Source organism: Xenia sp. Carnegie-2017, unplaced genomic scaffold, assembly GCF_021976095.1.
Source record: "Xenia sp. Carnegie-2017 unplaced genomic scaffold, XeniaSp_v1 HiC_scaffold_6, whole genome shotgun sequence".
NCBI lineage: Eukaryota > Metazoa > Cnidaria > Anthozoa > Malacalcyonacea > Xeniidae > Xenia > Xenia sp. Carnegie-2017.
The window spans coordinates 17,966,833-17,991,215 of record NW_025813526.1 but is presented as its reverse complement, the minus strand read 5'-3'; the positions used below and the strand labels follow the sequence as shown (position 1 = coordinate 17,991,215).

At 32.1% G+C, this 24,383-nt stretch overlaps 2 protein-coding genes across 3 annotated transcripts in view; both read right to left on the bottom strand.

Moving 5' to 3' along the window:
* Positions 1 to 1,691: 1,691 nt before the first annotated feature.
* The window catches only part of LOC124456785 (protein mesh-like), a 41,583-nt gene continuing 18,891 nt past the window's right edge, over positions 1,692 to 24,383 (bottom strand). Inside the window, exons 8-15 of one of the 2 annotated variants that reach the window (XM_047007125.1) lie at positions 7,945 to 8,086; positions 6,317 to 6,546; positions 5,749 to 5,963; positions 5,305 to 5,518; positions 4,683 to 4,808; positions 3,253 to 3,518; positions 2,970 to 3,116; positions 1,692 to 1,754 (exon numbers count right to left, since the gene is read on the bottom strand). In XM_047007125.1, coding sequence (XP_046863081.1) covers positions 2,976 to 3,116; positions 3,253 to 3,518; positions 4,683 to 4,808; positions 5,305 to 5,518; positions 5,749 to 5,963; positions 6,317 to 6,546; positions 7,945 to 8,086 — 1,334 coding nt within the window. In that variant the 3' untranslated portion in view covers positions 1,692 to 1,754; positions 2,970 to 2,975. The remainder of the gene's footprint in view (positions 1,755 to 2,969; positions 3,117 to 3,252; positions 3,519 to 4,682; positions 4,809 to 5,304; positions 5,519 to 5,748; positions 5,964 to 6,316; positions 6,547 to 7,944; positions 8,087 to 24,383) is intronic. The other variant, XM_047007124.1, reaches the window with a different exon arrangement.
* On the bottom strand, positions 11,828 to 15,268 carry LOC124456787 (sushi, nidogen and EGF-like domain-containing protein 1). Its single transcript, XM_047007129.1, has 2 exons — positions 15,015 to 15,268; positions 11,828 to 12,165 (listed from the first exon to the last, which is right to left on the bottom strand). The coding sequence occupies exons 1-2, from the start codon at positions 15,243 to 15,245 to the stop codon at positions 11,857 to 11,859; spliced, it is 540 nt and encodes a 179-aa protein (XP_046863085.1). The 5' UTR covers positions 15,246 to 15,268; the 3' UTR covers positions 11,828 to 11,856.

Below are 24,383 nucleotides of genomic sequence, written 5' to 3'. Positions count from 1 at the left end.
ATTGAAAATGCTTTAATAATTTTTTTTGTTTTTGTACACTTGCTGTTGCAAATTGTTTTTTCCTTTTTTATCAATAAAAGGAAAATATTGCAGTTAAAATACGACGATTTTCTGGAAAATATTCAATTATGTGAAACATAACATATTCGTACATATCGCAAATATTGAAGGTGGTGTCTCGCGCAAATTTATGATTTTGGTGCTGCATAAGATATTTAAGGTTCGCGTTCTAGATGATGGTTGTTGTTTATGTATAAAACAATATGTTTCATGTATAATTTCAATATAATATTCTCTTACATTTATGGAAATTTAGTTCTTTTATTTGTATAATATGTGGTAAATTTGAGCAGCTGACAAGGTGCACTATGCTTATCTTCCTTAATTTTTTGGTCTTCAAATTTGGCTTTTTCGTATTTGTCCGTGAGGTGCTGTGAATGGCATCAGTTTTTTGGACTTGACGTACATTGAAGAAAACGCTGCTTTCCAACGGTTTAGTTTGTACAGGTTGAAACATGGTTTCAAATACAATTTGAGAAAAACATGCACATGTGACTTTTCATGGACTATCAAAATGCACAAGTCTGAAAGACGATCGACCGGCTCGTATTTTTCAATTACGTCGGATATTACTTTTCACAGATCCATATTTTCCACACACGCAGCCATAACAAGGTACCAACTTTTAGCAGTGTTTTATTTTCACTAGAAACACTTTGCAAACAATGAACTGTAAACTCATTCGCTAAAGAAAATCTACTTAAAACTTAGGCCAGCCGTTGACACAGCTTTGTTTCCAATCATTTAACTTTCCCATTTTGAAATGTTTATTTTGCTTGGCTCTTAGCTCATTTCTTTGTTGGACTAACCAATGAGCCAGGAGCGCATTTTTCCAAAAAATTGCACTGTATTTCATTTTTTTGCACTCGTATTTGCGATAAATTGTACTCCTCCTCTGAAACAATTAGAGTTGATTGATTTTTTCATGTGCATTATTAATAGTGAAATTTGTAGCAAAGTTGAGAAATTTATTTCTTATTTTACTTCAGTTATATTTTTTTTTCAATTAATCACACTGTAATTCTATAGCGTTCAAAAGCAGCGTGCTCTCCAATGTACGTCATGTCGGTGAACTAGACCCAGCAAACTTTGACGTCAAAAAAGTCATTGAAGATTAGACTTTCGTCTTATAAAATATATTGCAAGTGTTTTTAAAAATGTCAACTCTATTTAAATGTATAATTTTCCTGAGGGTGATATGGGAACTTTAAGACTGTTTTTATTAGAGATGTTTTCATTTAGCACGAAATTTTCCTTAGTTTTAACTGGCATTAAGCCCAGTTTCCATATAATCGTCCCGATTGTCAGTCGTTTGAAAATGTGGAAGGACGATTAGATATGGACAGAGTTCTATCCAGATTTCGTCCCTGTAGGCTTTCAGACGACAGACGATCAAGACGATTATCTGGAAACCGGGCTTAAATTGTCAGTGATAAATCCGGATTACATAATTATAATGACATATTGCGCAATAACGTATGTGTTAAGTAAATATTCTTTGGGTGATGTATAAGCATATATAAAACACACCTATCTTTAAAATATACACTTACCATCATCGCAAGACTTTTCTTGAATGTTTTCACCAAGATATCCACATTGGCCAGCTTCAGAGCAAGTTCGATTTCTCATTTTCGTATCTTTGTCGTTTTTCTTGAAACAAACACTCCATTCACTCCATTCTTGATAAACACCTGTATAAATTCACGAAGAAATCGCTAAACTATTAAAACATTGAGAACCATCTCTTAAGCCAAATAGATTTCATAAAAACTTCGTTTCTCATATTGCACCGCTATTTCCAATATCATATCGCTAATGTTGCTACACAAACGTCATAGTAGAGCTATATAGAAAAGATGAATTCTTAATTTTTTCTAAATATTTCAAGTTTACTTTTTATGAAATCCTGAAAAGAAAATTGATAAACAAACGTGATGAGTTTCCTTTTCTTTCTTGTAAGAAATTTGTGAATCAGATTTTATTATTTAAATGACATATTTGAGTGTTAGTAAAATTAGAATGTTCATTAGGGTTAATTAATTTAAGCTTTATAATTATTTTGTGCCAGTATCACTTTCATTTCAAAGACATAATGCAATGGCGTGCATATAGATATTTTTGAAAAATTAGTATTCAGATATAATATAAGTATAAAGATCGTGTTGTTTTTATTCTCTAACATTTATAGATGAGACTACATAATTTAAATATATTCAAATCATAATTATTCAAATTAAACAGCATAGGCTGCTTATATTAGTAGAGCACTTATGAGTAGAGCGTCAGATGGCTTGTAAATATATTCGGATCTTGAATTTGTAACAAATTCAAAATATAACTTTTCCAATAAACAATGCCTATTTCTTTTTTTTAATATTGGGTTAATCATGAATGTTATATTTCGAGTATGCTTCATATTATAAAACTATAGTGGTTATTATTTTAGCAAAAATTATGATATTTTCCCTTTTTTTGTCGTATTGAGATGACCGCTAGAGAACCAAATTAGTAAGATGTTAATTGAGACAGCGCAAAAAATTCGTATAGTAAACAAAAAACCTCCACCAGTATCCTAAATGCAAAATTGTGTCTCCTAAAAAACAAATATGCAAATCACAGGCTAAAACTTGCTCTAGTACTAACGTAGTTTTAAATGCCATAACTCAATATTATTTTACAGTATTTTAAATCCGAACAGGTCTACTTCATTCTCGATTATTATATTTTTCTAATGTTATGTGTTAGAATAATAATACGCTTGATCTGTAGAGCTTATTAAGCCAATAAATTACGTACTCGTAAGCTTCATTTCCCAATATATGAGCAGGCAATGAGGAAAAGATCAGCAATATGTAAAGTCTCAAATATCGATTGATTCTAACAATGTATGACTTACAGTCACTTACCACAAGTTACATTTGCAATAAACCCAGGTTGGACAACACCTTGACAATTTGTGCACGTGGAATTATTACCTCCACAAACACCACAAAAGTCTGTTTTATTTTCACTGTCTTGAATACCATCACAACCAAAATAGACAGGAGCCGCGACTGAAATGAAAAACGTAGCTCTGCAAATTATTGCTAACTTAAACTATGAAAAAAAAGGAAGATTTAAGATATAGTTTTCGTGACATGTTCTTGAAACGCAAGTACATATTGAACGATTAAACTTCATTCATCTCACCAACAATGGAGTCATTTTTCTTATTTGCAGTTCTTCAAAAGATTTTAAAGTTGCTTCGCCAATACTTGTCTTTCCTGTGACAGCGACATCAAATAAACATTCTTTGTTTTCACCACAGACAGATCTTGCTCGCCGCTCCAAATCATCGTCAGAAAATAATGTGTTTGACTCATCCAAAAACTTTGGTGTAAATGTCTGATCAACAAAACTGTTATAACTCTTTCCACTTGGGTATTTGAACAAAGTTTTGCTGCTGTTGACAATCCCTGTAAATATATTATGGTTTCCAAGTTCAAATTGTATTGTTTATCGCAAAAGCTTTTCACTGAAGCAAGTGCTGTATTTTAATTTTTTCTAGAAAGAATAATTGGTCTCCTCGTTGCAAAACAGATTATTTTCTGTTCACATAAGCAAAGCAAAAAGCTCCATAGTCTAGCATTATTTCTCTCAACGCAAATGAATTTTCAATAAATACCTTATTATGAACTTTATTTACGATATTTTTTTGGGATGCCAAAGAATGTTAAAGCTAACTTACATTAACTTTAGTCATTTGCTTAATAGTGGCGTAGCTTGACTTAAACTTTTGGGGGGCATATATTCATGCTCTAAGCATTTCTAGGTGGATGAAAGACATGCTCCGCGTGTTTTGGGGGTATGATTTTACGCTATTCTGAAAGTTATATGCCATTAGAAAACATTAATTTGATGATTACCTATAAATACAACCATTTTCAAAAGTCTTTGATTTGATTTATAATAAACGATAACGAAAACAGCACTATATTGAAGTATATTTAATATCTTAAAGCGTATTACTTTCATCAAAGAGAACCCTAATGACGTCTACAACACGAGATATTGTCATGTAAAGTTCATTCTTATATCATTTTTACGCGATTCTTACAATTCATTATTACATCATTGTACATCTGATGATTATCGCTCATTCATTCATTTATTTATGATGACATGTGCGCAAAATAGAGAACCTTGTTTTCAATGCCTATAACCCATGTATTCTGTTACGTTTGACTGACATAATCATACAGACTTTGCAGCCTTTCTTGGTTCATAAGCAATTTCTATACTTTGTATATTGAGAATATTTTCATTGACATATAAGCACAACATACAAAAAAATTATCGAACCAAATGGTTAGAATACCACTGGTAACCATAGTACACATTTTCTGTTGTCAGATTAAAAAAGTAAAAGTTTGACAAAAGTTGGGATGAAGAAGTCATCCAAAACAAAGGTAGTCAAGTATGTGTCACCTAAATTTCTATCTTGATTTCCATTTTTTACAAATATATTGCCTCTGTTTTTTAAGGTGTGGAAACCCCCTCCCCCTTGTTTGCGCCACTGTTCCTTATTTTACCCATTGTTTTTCATTATTTTTTATTTAAAAAATTTGAAAAAAACTTACATTTTAAGCCGAATTCATAATGTAAGGTTCGATCACTTGAATTAGTTTGAATGAAGCTTCCATTTGGCAATAAAAATTCTTTTTCGGTACTATCGTCCCAAAAGCCAAGAAGTCCAGATGTATTTCCTGCAAACACAAATATAAAATTGGACGACGTTTCCGTTGAATTCTAACATGCAAATTTCTTTACAATCGATGTCTTTTAATGTTATGAATTAATCTGACAAATTTAGATTGTGATATAAAAAGGTTATTTGGACAATTCATTTGTATAATATATGACGCATTTATGAGATAAATTTACTAGAGTATGACAAAAAAAAATATATTAATTCAAAAAGTTTGCAAACAAAATTCATATGAGAAAAGAAAGAATACTTTTGCAAATGCATGATCAAAGCAAGAGCAAGTAAGCCGAAAATATTTATTTTGCAATGCAAAGTTTTCTTAGGGAAGTTTTATATCTTTAAAATTTCTCCTTAACTTAATTTTTTTCCTGTGATTGAACACAAAAAGTTATATATTTTAAAAGTGGAAATCCTTCTTTAGTCTTTTGTTTGAATATGCTCAAAAATATTAAGAAAAAGTCTAAAGTAAAGCAACCTATCTATCTAGTAATTACCTTTAAACTTCTGTGGGATTGAAATTTGATAGTTTAAAAAATCTTCGATTGACTTTGTCTCAACAGACACTCCAGACGAGAAGTAAATACCAATTTTTGTTACATTATGTTTGATAAGAAAAACTTCTTTAAAGTCCAGTCTCGTTTGCTCATCGAATTCAATTTTTTCTCCGTTGGAATAAACAATAATTTTTTGCCTTTTGTTGAACTCAACCTTCGACAAGAAAGCAATGTTAAAAAGTGCTTTGAAATAATAATTTAGTATCTACTCTTACATACAATTTATTCTTTTACGTAAAATAAATTTATTGAAGCAAGGAAAAGTTTTTTGGGAAAAAAAAATTATGGAAGAGCTCAAAAAACTCGTAACTCGTTTCAGTACTACCACATTGAAATAAATAAAAAATCCTACTATACTCTCAAATTCTTTCGCCATATATTTACCTGTATAGTATCACTTTCTGCTTCCTTTATGGCAAATGCTGTGAGTGCAGTTGCTTTCGTGGTTTTGCCTTGATCATCAAGAATTGGTATCATTCTTCCTTGAAATTGTAGATCATCACCATTGTTGATATGTAAGAGAACATATTCACCATGACCATTAAATGTATAAAATGTTCCATCAAATGTGGACAAGTGAGGATCTCCCCTGGTATCAGCTAATGTGAAAAACAATATGAGATAATTAATGCTAAAGTCCATTATTGACATTAGTGATGCTGACTTCTAGAAACATAGATATACACAATTGATACAACTAACGAATAAAATTTGTTTTTGTAGAGGTCTACGCAAAAACCACGTTTACTTATATCTATTTAACAGATCGATGCTTTGAATACTTATGTAGCTGTTTTCAAAAAAAAAACCAGCAAATTGCTGTTGCTTTTGATGTGTATATGAATTTTACAGACGAACCCAAGAACAATTTGCATATTGAATTAAATTAATAAATGGAATTTATTTATGGGTTCAATTAATTTTCAAACATTAATCGAAATGAAGTACTCACCAACAGGTGGTGGTACATATCTAGCACCATCATCAGAAGGCCGTTTGCTATAGTATTTACCACAAGTTTTTAGGGAATTACAACAAGCATAAAAAGGTAACACATCCTTTCCATAATGAAACCATACTCTGTTTTCAGGTGATTCTGCATCTGGTGTTCCACCACGTGGAGGTCCCACTATCAGTGTTCCTTGATCACTATAGCAACATTGCTGTTCTTTACCTAATGCACTAAAAGGTAAAAATCAGAACAATGGAGACTTTGTATAATATTTTATGGGATGTATTTACCACAATTTTCTAGGGAATTACAACAAGCATAAAAAGGTAACACATCCTTTCCATAATGAATTAATGCACTAAATTGTAAAAATCAGAACAATGGAGACTTTGTATAATACTTTATGGGATGTATTTTACAATCGAGAAAGCTTGTGTCATAACCATTAGACATTGTATGAAAGAATGTAGACTGTAATAAGATATGGGAAAAAATGGAGCGTTTGCATGTGAAATCCAATCAACCAAGTTAGGGCAGTACATTAAACAGCTGATGCTGCAATAGAGCATTAAATTAACATAAATATTTATTTCTAAATGGGATTCCACCCAAGCATGGCGACCGATGCAAACACATTTTTTGCCGAGACATCATTAAAAGTTGGGAAGAGCATCGTTCTGTCAATAGACATATGAACAGTTTTTATTTTAGAGGATGAAGTCAACGATATGCTGACCTACACTTCTTCGTTTGAGCTTTAGGAGGCTTTTCAGCTTTCAAATATTCTATAGTTTTTATTCTATAGTATAAATTTAAATAATAATCAGAAATATTAATTGGTGTACTTATTTAACCAAGACTATATCAGTTACTATTAGATGTTAACCTTCATTTTAATTAACAGGGGTATAAGCCCACTCAGTTACAAACTGTTGTTCTACTGTAAAGCTGTAGTATACGAAAAGCGAGGTCTTTTGTAGTTTTAGCGCAATTGATTTTATGTATTATATCGTTAGATGTTCTGACGTTCTGCATAAAAAAAAATTTCTCCTGTGTTATCCATAAAAGTTTCATCCTACCTTAAGTTTATATTTTAGTTTTATACTTATAATATTATGAGATAGAAAAGAATGTAAAACTAAGTAAACAGTAATTATCAAGTCAGCGCGCTCAAAGTCTTTTTCTCCGTAATTTATCTCTATTAAAATATAATCTCATAGGCTTTCCAATGGGAAAAATTTTCATTCATAAAAAATAAATCGTCCAATGCCTTTTAAGTACTCTAAAAAGCATTATACCTTTTCCATTTCTGCTTCACAAAACATACTGCAAGTTTTAATTAAGATTCTTCAGTAATAAAAATTAAATTGCTAGCAATAACATATTGGAAAAAGAGAAGCATTCATTATTTTTATAATCTTATAGTTAGTATCCGTGTATTTCAAAAACAATAAAAGGAAATAGGTAAAATATGAAACCACTAGAAACATTGAAAATGAAAAAACCATAAAATGAAACCATAATTAGTACAAATCCTCCTGATAGAAACATTCTAACATTAAATATGAGTGAAAACGTTAACAGCTATGGTAAGAAGACGTTCACATTTAACATTAGTTAACACAAACCTGGAACTTCGTGACCGATAACAAGATGTCTTGCCAAAATGAAAGTAGTTTATCAAACGGCTTTTGACTCCAAGATCTTCGACAAATTGCTCATCTACTCTTGCTTGTCGTATGCTCGTAGGGCATGCAGATAACTCTTTTGCTTAATATAGAAAAAAGACAATGCTTAAAGTTTCACTATTATGCCCATCAGTCCTTTGTGTAAGATCTCATTAAGCTCGAATCGTGTCTATAAAATTTTATTGTGTAAAGTTTAATAAAAAAAAAATTTTTTTACTATACCATTGATTCTATCTAAAAAGAATAGATATGTTCCACATGGTTCAGGTGATGAAATAAAAACAGCACTAAAAAGCGTTTTTGAATTTTTGCTAGGTGACGATGCCTTAATGTTAAGAATTGAAATTGAGACGACGTAAGACTTCTTCTCTTTCGTTTGTTTCTGCAACGAAAAACTAAGTGGTCACGTGTTAATGCTAAACTAAAACACACTTCTCGCAAGAAAAAAGAACATCAGCTACATTAAAACATGTTTTTCTTATCGAATATTAGTTTAGAGCAGAAAACAAAGATAAATTCTGCTTGGGCTCATGAAATTTTACGAGTCTGATGCAAAATTTTGGTAATTTTAGTTTTCTTTGTTTGTACTGCTCTATCACTGTCATGCTATTACTAAATTGACTCGTTCTCTTTCTCAACAGGTAATGTTAATAACAATTTTTGCAAGTAAACAAAAAACTTTAAAGATTCCTGCACAATTTTTTAGAGAAGATAACTAGGGAAGATTCCTGCGCTTTTCGAGCCTCCTTTTTCCCAGTTCTTTTTTCTAATTAAATAAAATTGTCATAAATATTGTCCTATAAGCAATTGCTAATTTAGAAATCTTAGACTTTTGTAGAAATCTCACCCCACCCACCCCCCAATAGCTACAACACAAGAGTCAATAAAAAAAATCAAAATTTTGCAACCATTTGATTTTATGGCATAATTCAGTGTAAAACGCCTAAATAGAATGATGTTTACCTTGAGTTTTTTAAGATATTACCATCACTGAAATCAAGTTCGTAGCGTCCAGAATTGGGAACATCATGAAAAGTTACTAAATTGTTCAGTTCCACGTGAAAAAAGCCACGTTGGATTGTGATGTTTACATGTGAAGAGTTTATTTCGTTTTTATTCCACGTCAAAACTGTTCTGGTGGAATCTGCCCACTTTTCCACTTCCAATCCTTGAACGTCTGGTGGATTTCTTCCTAATGGTACTATATAAATATATGTCTTACGTTACACAAGAATTTACGTTAATCTATTTCTTTCTCGTGCAATGGTGTTAAGTTTAGGTATGATGGTCTAGAAAATATGGAGTTTTGCGGTAAATATTTTTTTAAACAGCAAGACTGCAAGTAATAAAGTAAATGGTTTAAACCCAAGAGCATCAGCCAAATGCTAGTAAATGTAGATCATCCACGTTAGTAGATAGGGTGTTAATATTTAGCAACGTTTTGAAACCTTAGTGGAAGTCATCTTCAGATAAAAATAAGAAAGTAAAATGTTTGCGGTAATTGTTTTCTTCCAGTGGGCAATTGACGTCGGATTGACCTTCGAAATTGCGTCAAAAATAACGACCTTCAGAACGACGTGGTTGCCTCGACTTAATATTAACGTTGAAAAAACGCCATTTTTCGACGCCAGTTTTAAGTTTGTAACTTCGTTATTTACGTTGAATACTCGTTGAAAAACGACGATTCATACTTTTCCATGTTTTTAACCCAAAATAAATTCCCATACTTCGTTGGTTAGCATTTTGATTTTGCCACTATAAAATTATAATTTTAGATGCCCTATATCGCAACGAACAACTCTAGTAACCGATTATATCGATCCGTGTCGAGTGATAATCAAGATGGAGTAGCATAATCTTCATAGTTACTATTATCTATTTTTTATTAAGACGCTTTTGAAGAAGCTATCGTTGGAGTAAGCCATATATTAATTGATTATGTACACCGAGAAGCCGATTACATGGGAAAGTTGTTCCGTCTAGGCAAGTTGACCTACCTGGCCGAGTTGACTCGCTTTGCAAGTGTGTCATATATTATTGATGGTAATTAATTTGATTTCAAGTTTTTTGCTGCTTACAACTTATCTGAGCAATTTTTGGTAAATGCTCTTGTTTACGTCCATGCACTCTTTTAAACATATTCTTACTTAATAGATACTTCCATAACAAACACTTACTTGATCTGAAGCTGCCATTAAAATTGTAGGTAACACCACCATCCAAAGACAGCTCAAATAAAATACGTCCACTCTCATAGAGTGGAGGGGTGATGCAAGAAGCTTGTTCTGGACTAATGTATTGTGCTTTTGAAGTTAATTTCCCCATAAAGCGACAAATGATAGTATTTCCAGGCTTATAACAGGGTCCACCAACATAAACTTCTGTTCCACCTAACTCAATCCCCGATCTAGGTGAAATCACCAAATCTATAAATGTATTTAATAATTAAAGTACCCATATACACATTTTGTAAAATAAATAAAATTTACAAGTATAATAGATCATCTGCATGCAACAATCTCAATAGAATTTTCTTGTTTAAAAAGTGTATATTTTTTACTTAACACATTTGATAAACCAAAGTCAGTCACTATAATACGGCAATACTATGGTAGATCATACTTCCACTTTCCTTGCACTCTTCGTTTTTCACTGTTTCTCCATCGACTTTAAAAAACCATACTCCAGGAATCTGTTTGTTAGATGTTGAAGCAATGTTGATTATCTCAGGAGTACGAGAATTTGGAATGTTTAAAAAGTTTTTACCATCACCTGCGTTGAAACCAGCCTGAAATAAATACTAATTTGTGAATATAAATATTTGAATTTAAGTAAGTAGTTCTAACCAAATTTACAAATGTGTTTTTTTAATAATTTCTTAACGAAAACATTTTATTGAGAAATTATTAAACATAGACGTTATTATCTGTTTTATCAGTTTGATGATTTTTACGCATCCATCAATCTTACGAAACGACAATGCATTTCAAGTAAAAAAATTTTGCGAATGCCATTGCTAAGTCAATTTTTAGAAATGGAGTCTTATAAAAAAACGATTGTAAACAAGATATCCATCCCTTTGCCATGTGTTACTTCTTCACCTCTTCTGGCTCAAAATAATTCTTTAATTATACGGTAAATGATTCTGAAAACGCTTAAATTATTGACAGAGTATGTCAGTAGACATAATGATTTAATTTGACCTCATGATTAGAGATATCAAAAATTATTTGCAGTTAGTTGACGTATCACAGTCAGCATTGTTTACATAGTGAATAGCAGCATGTGTATCAATAAGTATTGTACATATATTCATTTTTTGAATTATACATCATATGAATACCTACTTGTGCTGGAGTTTTGTGACTAGCACTGCCGTACGTCCATTTGATTTTATTGTAGTAAAATATTGAAAATGAATTAATACCGTCTGTTGCCAAAATTACTTGGAAGTTGTTCTGTAAGAAAGAAAGGTTTATCAAAAAATTGACAAATATATGAAATTTTATGTATGTAGATGGTTAAAATAATCGAAGTTATATGTCACTTCAAACAAATACCGTTATGTTTTAGGTTCTACCATTAAATTTTACATCGTTTTGAAATGTTTGGCAAGACATATTTTGCTCTCATAATGTAAACATAAACACGAGCCCATTGCCCAAATAAGCACAAAAAATACTGCAAAGCATAAACAGCTTACAGCTTTGATTCATTGCATTTTTATTAGGAATGCAAGCAATATATACAAAATAATTTAAACAACTGAAATTTTCATAGATCTTGACTTAGAAAAATGTAATCACCATGAAAAAATCTCCCCAATATGAAAGATTTAAATTCGAAATAAACTCAAGAAAAAAAATTATTTACATTAGGATCTGAAGAGCCACCATAATGTGCAACATTTAACCATGTAGCAATCAAGACCCACTTTGCAGAGAATCGTCTTTGACTAACATCATATTTTCTAACTTCCGCTGAAGCTCTTGTTAGAATAGCAAGATCTTGACTTTCTCTGTAATATATATTGCCTCCTTTTGTGGTGTCGACATCTGCCCAAAATGGTGCAATTAGACGACGATTGCCGCTTAAAGGGAATGGGTCCGGTTTGTATTGTGAAACTTCCCGAAGGAATGAGATAGCTCCATTGGTGTTTATCTTCAAAAAAACAAAAATGGAATTGATAGAATCACGTAATAACACGCAAAAAGTTAATATAACATTGCAAACTTTATTTGTATGAGTATTAAGAAAAGGAAAATCATAGAGAGCATTGACAAGTTAGTATGTTATCAGATCTTTCATAAAACATGCAAAGGAAATTTTAAAAGACAAATGTAAAAATGTTTTACGTGTAGATACTGTGCCTGTGCAGCTTTACCGTGTGTAAAGCGTAGAAAGTGTTGTTAAATATAAAATCCTGTGGTTTGATAGGACATATTATAGATTTTCTGTAATTCTTTGTATCGTTTCTATTCTTTTTGTAAGGTAAGCCAATTGCCTGATATAAAAAGAGAGATGAACGAAAAAGACTGCATTGAAAATGCTTGGTTAATTATCGCAACACATCAGTGGCTAATTTCTCATATGAAATAATGTGACATTCAAAAATGTGATATTGATTGCACAAGCATTTTAATGTGCATTATTTAAGAAATATGAGTGCAATTGAAATTTAATGTTTGTAATCATAAGCATGCATTTTTCTAAGAAAAATGTGTACCTCATACACTCATGTGCAAATATAGACAATTCCAGATGGTCTGTAATTTTGGATTGTTGGAATAAATAGCAATGATTTTTTACATAAGATTAGAAAAAAAAAGAACGTTGAATTTTTATGTTAATTAAATGCACTTGATCTTGCCAAATGAATTGAGCAAAATCAACGAATGAAACAAAACTTGATATCAACCACTTGCACTAAATCTTGCCCAATAAACTGGATAAAAATTTAAGGATGTAGTAATATTTTTAAATAACTTCATACTTGAACAGTGAAAAACAAGTGATTCAAGTAAAATTAAAAACAACGTTTTCTGGTAGGATCAAAAGAAAATCAAAATGGTGACTGAAACAATTGCTTAATCTCAGAAGCATACATACCAATTAAAATGATTTGCATAACACACAAGTTTATATGTGAGAGTTTGACAAAATCTAATAATCAGAGAACAAATAAGAAAAATCTTGTTTAGAAAAAACAAAGTCCAAAATAGCAGTTTATGCATCATCAGCAATTGCTAAATTAAGGGAGAGAGCAAGAGTGAAGTTTGAACAGCCAAGCTTTCATGAGATATTTGTTGACCCTGTAGTGAGTTGACTATCAAAAAGCTAGGTTTCTCCATTAAAATTGTGTGCTTTCTTTTAAAAAAGGCCATACGAAAGTTGCTCCTAGTGCGTGCCGACCAAGACCTTTATTGTGTGCCCAGATTTTAACAAATGTTAGCGCGAAATTAAAAAAAGTATCAGTAGTAGCATTTTCAATTTTTTTATAAAAATAATCCCCAATACATGTAGGCAATTTTCCCTTCCAGGGTAATAGAGCATTTTCCCTCGTATATATACGTTTAAACAAATCCCCATGCAACCTTGACAGTTTTAAAATGAATTCCTCTTTTCACGATTCCTATCAACTCTCCATTCACGAGATCCTCTTAATCAATAAATACAAGAATTCGCTTACCATCCAAGACAGTTCTAATCCTCTTTATCTTTTAAATTTTACTATATTTACCTTCATTACTTCGTAATTTATGCAATCTATTTCACACCGCCTGCTTTTTCTATGCTAAAACCTCATGTAAATATATTTATTTGTCATAACATGCTATTAAACATTCAATACTAATATAAATTACTCTCTGAAGATGTCTTGAGTAAAGACGAAATGCCACATTACATTTTATTTTAAAATTTTCTATAATTTTTGCTAGAATTTCGATTATGGCCCTACTTAAAGCTTTATGCTTAGCATTAATATTCATTATGGAAGATAATCATATCTTATTAGCTTATTGATATTTCAAGATCCATTAATCATGACATCAAACATAATTATCATACATCATTAAGATTTAGCTTCAGTTGTTTGGAAGTTTTGCATAATTGGTAAATATCTTGGACAATATCCCTGTAAGTTTAGTGCATTTTGAATTTTCTTTCTCCAAACTGCGCCCATTGTCCGTGATCTGACGTTGGTCGTTTACACGTTTATTGTCTTCCTTCTACAACAATTTCCTATGTTCTGCTTTTACTAATAGACAATCATTTGTGAAAAAGAGAAAGCGAATGAAAGGAACTGACTGTAACAGGATGAAAGAGTTCTTAACATAACGAAAAGAACAATATATCAAACAATCAATAAATGTGCTCTCACAAAAACGTAAGATTTATACAAATTACCTCCATTAATTTAACTTGTGGCTTACAAGGAGATAATTGTGATCCAATAATATTTCTAATTTAAATTTTTTGTATTTCTGATCATTGTCATTGTTGTAGCTGCATCACATAAGATAAACGCATTTACAAAGGTTAATATGTGAAATAGGTGTTCATCAACACGTAACCTACACAAATCTACATAAATCTACATAAAAATAAATATAAATCGTTAACGATAACCTTTGAACATAGTTTTGTTTACATTCTACTTAAATTGGTTTAAGTGAAGCAACATCAAAATTTTTCATAAAATAATCGTATTTGTCCTGTGGAGCGCAATTTAAATTTGTCCTGTGGAGCGCAATTTAAATTCGCAGCAATGCTATACCATTGCTGCGAATCGGCCATTTAAAAATTCATGTATATTAATATTACAGGTTTATAGTTTTCAATTAAATGCTGATGATAACAAATATGTAGTAAGGAGTCATAGACAATATTCAACTAAGCAAACCCAAACAAAGGTCTTCTGCATGCGCCATCTATATTTACAATCTAACGTCTCGTACTAAGAATTGACAAATATTTGACATCAATTCGTAAAAGCTAACAATACTTACAAACAGAGAATCATGATCTGTGTCAAAGAAAGGAAAAGGAAACGAAATAGCTACAAGACCAGAACTTCCATCATCATTCTTTGGTACTGATTTATCGCCATTATCAGGTCCATATGGATAAAAATCGCTAAGTTCTACACGCATATGCACAACTTGTAAAAGATTATTAAAAACGTAAAATATCAGTAAGACTGTTGTAACTCGGTTCATTGTGAGATACAAATGAAACATACAATGCAGAGTAAAGGAAGCACTTCTAAGAACAAAAGTGCGTAAATAAAATCATGGCATAAAATTTGAATACTAATATTGACGTTCAAGTACAAAGTTGATATTAGTATTTGAATACTAATATTAACTTCGTGAGAAAATTCCAAAAATTCCAAAAGAAGTTTTGTTTTAAAAATAATATTTTTGTGTCACAAGAAGGGGATTAGAATACTCAATTTTCTCACGAATTTGATTGTTGCTGCATCAATGGTAAAAAATATGAGATATAAAAGTAAATGAGCTTGTCGGTTAATGAAGTTCGGTCAATACATACACGTGCACAATGGCATGAATTATAAGAATAGCAAGCGTAGTAAACATCTGATTTACTTTTACTTCAACGGATGAAATCTCTCAAATTTTGGCTCAATTGTTATTGCTTTACGACATACGAAGTTGTAAAGCAAGAACTTTTGTTTTAAAGATAATATTTTTGTGCCACAAGAAGTTAATTTAAAACTACAAGTTTTAGTTTCTTCTTTACATAATTTTACTGGTTTGTTATCGTTCAATAGCACTCAACTCATGATAATGCCCATGCAAATGCCATTTCTACGTTTTCTTTACATACCTGGTAGACAATTTCGTCACTTCCACCTCTTTCCAAAACTTTTTATTAATATGTGGCATGTGACATTCACACAAAGAAATACGTATTCTATGCAGCGGCAGTCGATCTTGCGTACGTCAAAATAAATTATTCAGCACATTTTGGCATGTACTTACATTTCTATAAGCCCCTTAGAGACCAGTCCATTGGTAAAATTATACTCTTTTGCAATTCAAAACCATTGGTGTTTTTCTGAAAATACTTTTAATTTAAAATCAAGCGGCTTTAATTTTTTTTGACGAACGCTGGATCCGTTATTGAGTCTGTGAGTCATGGAAATCAACGGGAAACTCTTTTGGATTCAAAGATTTTATTCGATTAACCATAGTTCTACCAGTACAAAGCCAAATGAAAGTCATACAAAAGCTGATTGTGTGACATGACATCATTGCCAATGCTATCTTTTTAAGCCAATATGAAAAAATGTCGCCTTTTGCAAACCGCAATGCAAGCATACAAGGTGGAAGATTTCAAAAATGGACATAAAGCAACGCTATTTTGACACAGAAGCAAAAACAACAGGAGCATATGTACGGTATATCCAACAAGTCACACGATGATATTTATTGTACAAAAAATTACATCTCCATATCATAGTTAAAACATTTTTGTTAAAATTAACTTTCTGATTACATCATCATTTGAGTTCAATTGTCAAAAGTTTGTTTTATCACTTAAACTCTTATTCCTTGTTTGCAGCTACGTCATAGCCGTCATGTTGGATGATTTTAACAAAGGATTTTCTAACTCCCAGGAAAGGTTTGTAATCCACCAATAAATGTTTTGTTAGTAAACAGATGAGTTGATTTTAACTGCTCTTAAATCATATCAACTGACTTACTTTTATGCGGGTAGGCAGTGATTTGACTGGCTTGACGGATAAGGGAGCTCAAAAAGTATCATATAAATCATTTCATTGGTCCACAACCATATCAGTAGACGATTTTCATTGATCTGAAGCGATCTTGACTGATGAACAGGGTGGCTGGACGGATAAGGTCCAATTTCTATCATGTAATAGGTTCGTTTAAATTTTTCTTATCGTGACTGCTTTTATAACCAATTTTGACTGACAGCCAACTGAGCTACCATAAACAAGATTTGTGTCTGAATTAAACGATTGATCGTTTCATTACAGAATTTTGAGACTTTTTTTATAAATTCAAATATTTACATGTATGCTGCTTTCCTAAATGCAATTTTTCAAGAACAAGCCTCACAGTCTAATTTTAAGGCTTTCTATAGTCAATCTAACTGTCATTGTGATAGAATTAATTTCAAACCGCAAAGTTTCTAGTTTTTGAGTGGGAACAAAAACGGATTTTTCTGGATGTTTCAGAAATCTAAGTTTTATAAATAAGGACGCAGTGTCAATAACATTACTGCACCATTCATCATAGCTTTTTCCCTGCAAATAAAAATAGTCTAAATGTCCACAATAATGTCCCCATTTGTATGTAGAGAAGCTAAAGGTGGTTTCAGAATTTTAATGAATTTCTGAGGTCCACTCGACAACCCCATAGGTAGGCAAGTAAATTGATACAGTCTGTCATTCCATTGGAATTTCATGTGTTTCCGATCTTTATATTTATAGGAATGGAAAAAGCATCCTTCATATCGATGCTTGCCATAAAAAAATTTCCGTCAACTAACTTGATTATCGTACTCAATGAACCATTTTTAAAATGATAATATGACAAACATCGATTACATTTTTTAAGATTTAGTATAACTCTGTAAGTGCTGTCTTTTTTCCGTCTAGTAAAAATATTTAAAAGAATTTCGTTTGGTTGGTTTTACGTTTCTTCGATTATGCCTTTGGTATGGATTTATCTATTTTAGAATCTATTATATCAAACTCTGCACTAGTGAATTTTGTTGGTGCAAAGTAATGTTGAGTTGGCATATCTAACAATCGTCATGCCTTTTACGTCTAATGAGATTTCCTTATCGGATGTTATTTCAAGCCAAGCCGAGAAATAATTTGAAATTCTGCCTACTTTGAAAAGAGATTTTAATTTAGTCAAACATACTTTCACAATTGAAATTGATATTTCCCATTTTCTTACCGATGATTCCAAAATAGTGTCAAGTTCTTTAATTATTTCTAGTACGTTGTTTATTGGTTGCATTTATTGCCGCCGGCTTGGTTACAAGGGGTTTAAATGTTGCATAAAGTTCAAACCCTGATGTCACCTGTTAAAGAAATCATCAGCTTTTGTGTGTTTATAGCAGAGTTTAATCTTCGGTGAAAATCCGAATGTGGGCCAGCATCCAAATTTGACACACCTGGTCCATAGCGCCAAATACGTTTATCTTGATATTTCGGGTAATAAGAAAGTTGCAGACGATGCGAAATGTGTCCAGCTTGATTATTTTTAACAACTTGACCGACACTACTCGTCTTTTTAGCATCTTTTAGACGCTTGGGTAAATCATCCCCAAAAAGAAACTTTCTTTTTTGACCATGGTCTGAGCATATGAGAGCATACTACGGTTTAGAACAGACTTTATTTTATGTCTGTGGAGACTTGCCAGAATTGGGGACATCATGAAAAGTGACTAAATCTTTCAGTATCTTCGAAAAAAGCCATTTTGGATTGTGATGTTCACATGTGAAGAGTTTATTTCGTTTTTATTCCACGTCAAAACTGTTCTGGTGGAATCTGCCCACTTTTCCACTTCCAATCCTTGAACGTCTGGTGGATTTCTTCCTAATGGTACTATATAAACATATGTTTTACGTCACACAAGAATTTACATTACTCTATTTCTTTCTCGTGCAATTATGCTAAGTGTAGGTATGATGGTCTAGAAAATATTTGTTTTGCGGGGAATATTTTTAAACAGCAAGACCGCAAGTAATAAAGTAAATGAGTTAAGCCCAAGAGCATCAGCTACATGCTAGTAAATGTAGATCATTCACGTTAGTAAATAAGGTGTTAATATTTAGCAACGTTTTGAAACATTAGTGGGAGTCATCTTCAGTAAAAAATAAGGACGTAAAATGTTTGTGAGAATCGTTTTCTTCCAGTGGGCAATTGACGTCGAATTGACCTTCAAAATTGCGTCGAAAATAGCGACCTTCAGAACGGCGTGGTTGCCTCGACTTAATTTTAACGTTGAAAAACGTCATTTTTCGACGCCAATTTTAAATTTGTAACTTTGGAATATACGTTGAATACTCGTTGAAAAACGACGATTCATACTTTGCCATGTTTTTGACCAAAAAGAAAATCCCATAGTTTGTTGGTTAGCATTTTGATTTTGCCACTATATAATTATAACTTTTCATGCTCTATATCGCAACGAACAACTCTAGTAACCGATTATAATCGATCCGTGTCGAGTGATAGTCAAAATGTAGCAGCATAATCTTCATAGTTTTTATTATCTATTTTTATTAAGACGCTATTGAAGAAGCTATCATTCGAGTAAGCCATATATTAATTGATTATGTACACTTAGAAGAGGATTAGATGGGAAATTTATCCCGTCTAGGCAAGTTGACCTGCCTGGCAGAGTTGACTCGCTTTGCAAGTGTGTCATATATTAAAGAAGGTTTTATGCATGCGTTTTTTTGTGTTTTTGAGCATATTGGTCCACCGCCTGAAAAGCATATGAACAAAAAATGTTTATGCTCAGCTTAGTTTTTGAGTATCTCAGGACTAGTATGTGGTTTTGACAACTTTTCAAAGTTGACAACTAAAGGTACTCGACTTTTCGTTCTTTATTCATTCTTATTATGTTTTTATTGCACAAACAATTCAGCAGCTAATGTCTCTAGATTTAAATTTCATTCCTTAAACAAGATATAATTACAATTAGATATGAATATACGTAGCTATACTCATTTTTATTGATGCTTAAAAGAAAATTATCGTTTTAGTTAAAACTGCATACATTGAAACTTCATAAATTGCCTTAATTTTTTTGATTAAACTTAGTCAATATTATGTGAAATTAGTGGCAATTAGTCAAGTTTATCTTTAGTTGATCAGAGTATTGTATGTTTGATATGTTGTTACACTGCTGAAGAAGCTTTCTCATCAATATTTTCCAAACATAATAAATTTGGCGATTCGTCATTTGTTACTATTTTCCCATCGAGCTTTAACATCCCATGATCGTTATTTTTAGGAATTCCACTTTGTGTAGACGATTGAAATGCATCGGTGTTGTCTGTTAAAAAATTGTAAAAAGAAAAATAGTATTTTCATACATGCTCTGTAAAAACCAAAATCATGCTCGTCTACCACAAACATGCTTCAATAATGCACCGCCCATTCGCACAACGATCCCTCCTCGTCACTTTATATCACCAAATGCCAAACTGCAGTATATAAGTGTATGAGTATGTTTTGAAACGATTGTTCAACAATGAACGTTTTGCCATGTTTGTTAGTTTGCAAAGTTTTATAAAGCATGTTCTATATTAGAGCAGTTAGCTACTAAAAACATATGGTATAAAGTGTTTTCATTAGGCCAATCCTGGGGGGAAATTGAATATAGAGAAAGAATTTATGTTAATTTCATACTTCATTGAGCATCGGCTCTTTCATGTACTCCCCCAAAATGGCTACTTTGACGTCACATGCAAACACTCTATACATCACACCTACCGCGCAAAAGATGTGTCATCTCATGGGAATTAACTGAGCTTTCCTCCAAAGGTGATCTTTCTGTACTTTTTGTCTTTTCATGCCTTGCATTCAAACTCATGGATCTTGCAGGAGAACTAGAAGACACTGGGAAGAAAATACACACCTTTAATGGCCAGACGTATGATAGAAGTTTAAACTGCAAGTCTAAGACATTTTTAAACGCACCATTTTGCGAGTGGGGTAATTTTTTCATTCCAAGGCTTGATAAGAAAGTGCTTTGAGTATTTTGTCGAAAAATATCTCGCATCTGAAAGAAATTACCATTTGTTACTATCACCTCAATACTTCTTGCTTATCTGAAAATGTTCCTTTGTGTATATTAGTCTAACCTGTTTGTTTAGGACACAGTGAAAAAGGAATATAAATATTCCTTGAGCGGAATTGAAGATGGCAAAAAGATAGCGGAAGACTATTGTCTCTCGATTGAATGTCATCAAACCGAACAACCACGTCAAACCAAGAAGAGGTAGAACTACAATGGTAGCTTTTAAACCCGTCTTTACTTTCTGTAGATTCTCTTGTTGTTTTACTTTGTGACTGTTTAACACTTTATAGATTACCATGAAAAGCACTATTGTATTCGCCTAAGTAAAAATCAAACGCTTCAAAGAATGTAATTTTGTTGGGTTATTATCGAATTAAATTCTTTGAAAAGCAAAAATACTTTGTGTGCTGGAGATGAATATAGCAAGCAAATGTCGATTCTCCATAAATGATTCCAATTTTTAAAACTTACCTCGGCCTATAATTGTATTCACTTCTTGGAAAAATATCAGCGTTATATATACATTAAATAAAACCATTGCACCCTTACCGTAATGACTAGGGATGCAGGAACAATAAATGCTAAGATTAGTTTACTCTCAACACTCAACCAACAAAGATTGTCTGAACCGTATCCTTTGCCTCGAGTAGCGCCAAGTGATATGGAAACTATAATCAATGGAACACCTAAGGAAGGAACAGGCTTGTTTGTTGCAGGTTACCGTTATTTGTAGAGAGTTAAAAACAAAATATAGTCCATACCCCAGCCAATAAGATTGAAGATTTTCCAATGTTTTCCACGAACGCCATCAAAAATTCGTATAAGCATTATGTATAGAAGAATCCCCTCGCACAACATCCAGCCAAAGACAGACAGGAGGAAGAAATGCAAAAGAGCTGCAACAGCTGAGCAAAATTCCTTTAAAAAGGTTTAAATATATATGAAATCCAGCAACTAAAAACATTACATTTTTCAAAGAATACGTATCTTCAATTATTGGCCGGGTAAAAGGCTTTCCTTTACACGCAGCAAAATTTAAATTCTCGATGAGAATTAAACTCTAAGCCGGTTTTTGGTTTTCATGTTAAGGTTATTGCAAAAAGCCAAATTCTGCTAACGTATAAAGGCTTTATTGCCAAAATAAGGTGCTAAAATCCAATTTAACGATTTTTCCTTCAAAATGAAATTGAAAAATCATTTACTGATTCTTTACCTCATCTTATACATACCGGGTTATATCTTGAAACACCTTCCAATATAGCAAAAACGTCGGTAAAACCAATAGCAATACAAAGACACAGCAAAACTTTTGATTTTGGCGATTTTACATGTTTCCAAAACAACGCATGTGTTAGCAATGTTAAAACTATACCAAAAAGCGATATAGAGCATCCAATATTTGATATATATTCCAAGACTTCTCGTTCAGTTTCAGTTATCTATAAACATAATAATAAAAGAAAAAACTGAAGAAAACTAAAGAAAAATAAAGAAAAGGACAAAAACTAAAACAACACCAAAACTAAAACACTACACTCTAATATCATTAACACCAATCATATTTACAATATACCAAAACCCATGGCAACGCATTTCACCCCATCCAATTACATTAATCCACCCACTAATCCAATTAGACGCTCTAAACGTCTCCAAGCTAAAAGCACGTGTAAATAAATATCCTCATTCTGATGAAGGCTCGAAGCAACGAGTCGAAAGCTCAATAAAAATCATTCAAAATCCGAAGAAACTTTTATCTTTTATGTAAACATAATAATATATAAAGTAAAGTTTCATCTTTTGCCGTTCTCACAAACGTAAATTCTGGCTATTTCACCACCCCTGTTTTTTTAGCATTTTCTAACTTCTATCATTTAAAAGTTGCGATTTGGCAATAGGAATTAATTAATGAAAGGAATAAAAAATTTAACATGCTTTAGTGAAGAAAGCAGAATTCGTTGCACGTCTTTACGTCTTTTTACAGCAGATTTATTTATAGTTATGCTTGGATTGTTGTTGAGAGAACAAAAACTCCATTGTGCATTAAAGGTTTTTTTGTAAACATTGCTTGCGTAATTGCTACTGAAGAACAATTTAAATTATCATATATGAATGATTTTTCTTTATATCTATCTTGAGCTGTGTTTCATCCTCCGAAAAATGGTGTGGAAAAATGCTACACTAACATTAAGTGGCAAGTACTTGGCGTTTACGAATACGTAATAGGTATAGACTTATACCTTAACACCAGTTGTATCCATCATTATAGCAAAAGCTGTATTGTGATCACAATCACATATGACGCTGTCTTCTGAGGATTCTTTTTCATTTAGCATACATCCTTCACCACTCCATTTGCTACCATTGACATCCGGCTCAATAAACACACATTCTCTTTTAGGGTCATCAAAACCACTCTGTAATAAAGAAAAACAAATACTACTGTAAGAGGAGCAGAGAATAGGTTTGAAACTTGAAATCGGCGGATTACGTTCGTACCTGATTATTTTTCAAGATAATTTGAATAGCTTGGGTAACATAAAGTTTTGGTGTGGTGGTGAAAGACAAGATCGTACTCTGGATGGTTAAATTTCCACTTGACTTTATAGTTTTATCTACAGATTTTTTCAGTTCTTCAGAAGATAAAATATCCTTAATTGACGAGTACTTTACAACAGTGGCTTGTTGTAGACCGTTCGCAAGACTTGTGTGAAATCGAACGCCCTGACCGCCTGTGTCTACCAGTTTAATTTCTTCGGATCGATTTTTGGTTTTCAGGGAGTTTTATACCAATTACTTGAATGTTAGTTGTTTTGAAAGAAACCTCTTCACCAATTTTTTTACTTTCGGCAACAAATTTTTTAGCATTAAGATCGGCGCCACTGATAATTTGTCTTGCTAAAGTGTTTCTTTCCTAAAAAATAGTAAAACGCTATGATTTAATGTCATCATGCATAAAGCTTACAGATAATGAAGGTGATTGAGGCCAAAAAAAATTTAGTTGAAGACGATCGAAAGCAATTAATAAAGCCTCTCTCTAAATTCATAATAAGTTGATTAAGCTTATTGCTAGTAATGTTCTTAGTGAAACACCTTAATCATGTTTTTCATTTCTGTACTTAATAAGCATATTACATCTTAGTCTAACTCAGTTATCACTGGCATACTGAAGAAAGAAGACTAATTGAAAAAATAAGTAGACCTTCCACCTATTAAACTGGCTATTCTGGTCACAAACCCGGAACTCCGTGATTCGCTTCGACGTTTGCTGCTCATTGCAGTCGGGAGGACAGTAAGTGGAAGGTCTACAGATATTGTTTTATATGATATGCTTAATAAGTTGAGAAATGAAAAACATGATTAAGGTGTTTCACTAAAAACATTACTCGCAATAAGCTTAGCCATCTTATTGCTAATATTACACGAATAAAAGCAGTTCTAGATTTTTCATACGCATTCAGAGCAAATTTAGTATTGTGAATGTCTTATTAAAAAATTGGGAAATCATACTTTAAAATTAAGGAACTTTAACGCTTCCCAAGCAATGTGAATCCAAAGAA

Bases quoted from the DNA above. Each gene is read 5' to 3' on its own strand.
- LOC124456787 (XM_047007129.1), bottom strand. From the start codon at position 15,245: ATGTTTCATTTGTATCTCACAATGAACCGAGTTACAACAGTCTTACTG. The intron at 12,166-15,014 runs GTAAGTATTGTT...GTTTTTTTGAAG, and splicing joins CAGATCATGATTCTCTGTTT to ATAAACACCAATGGAGCTAT.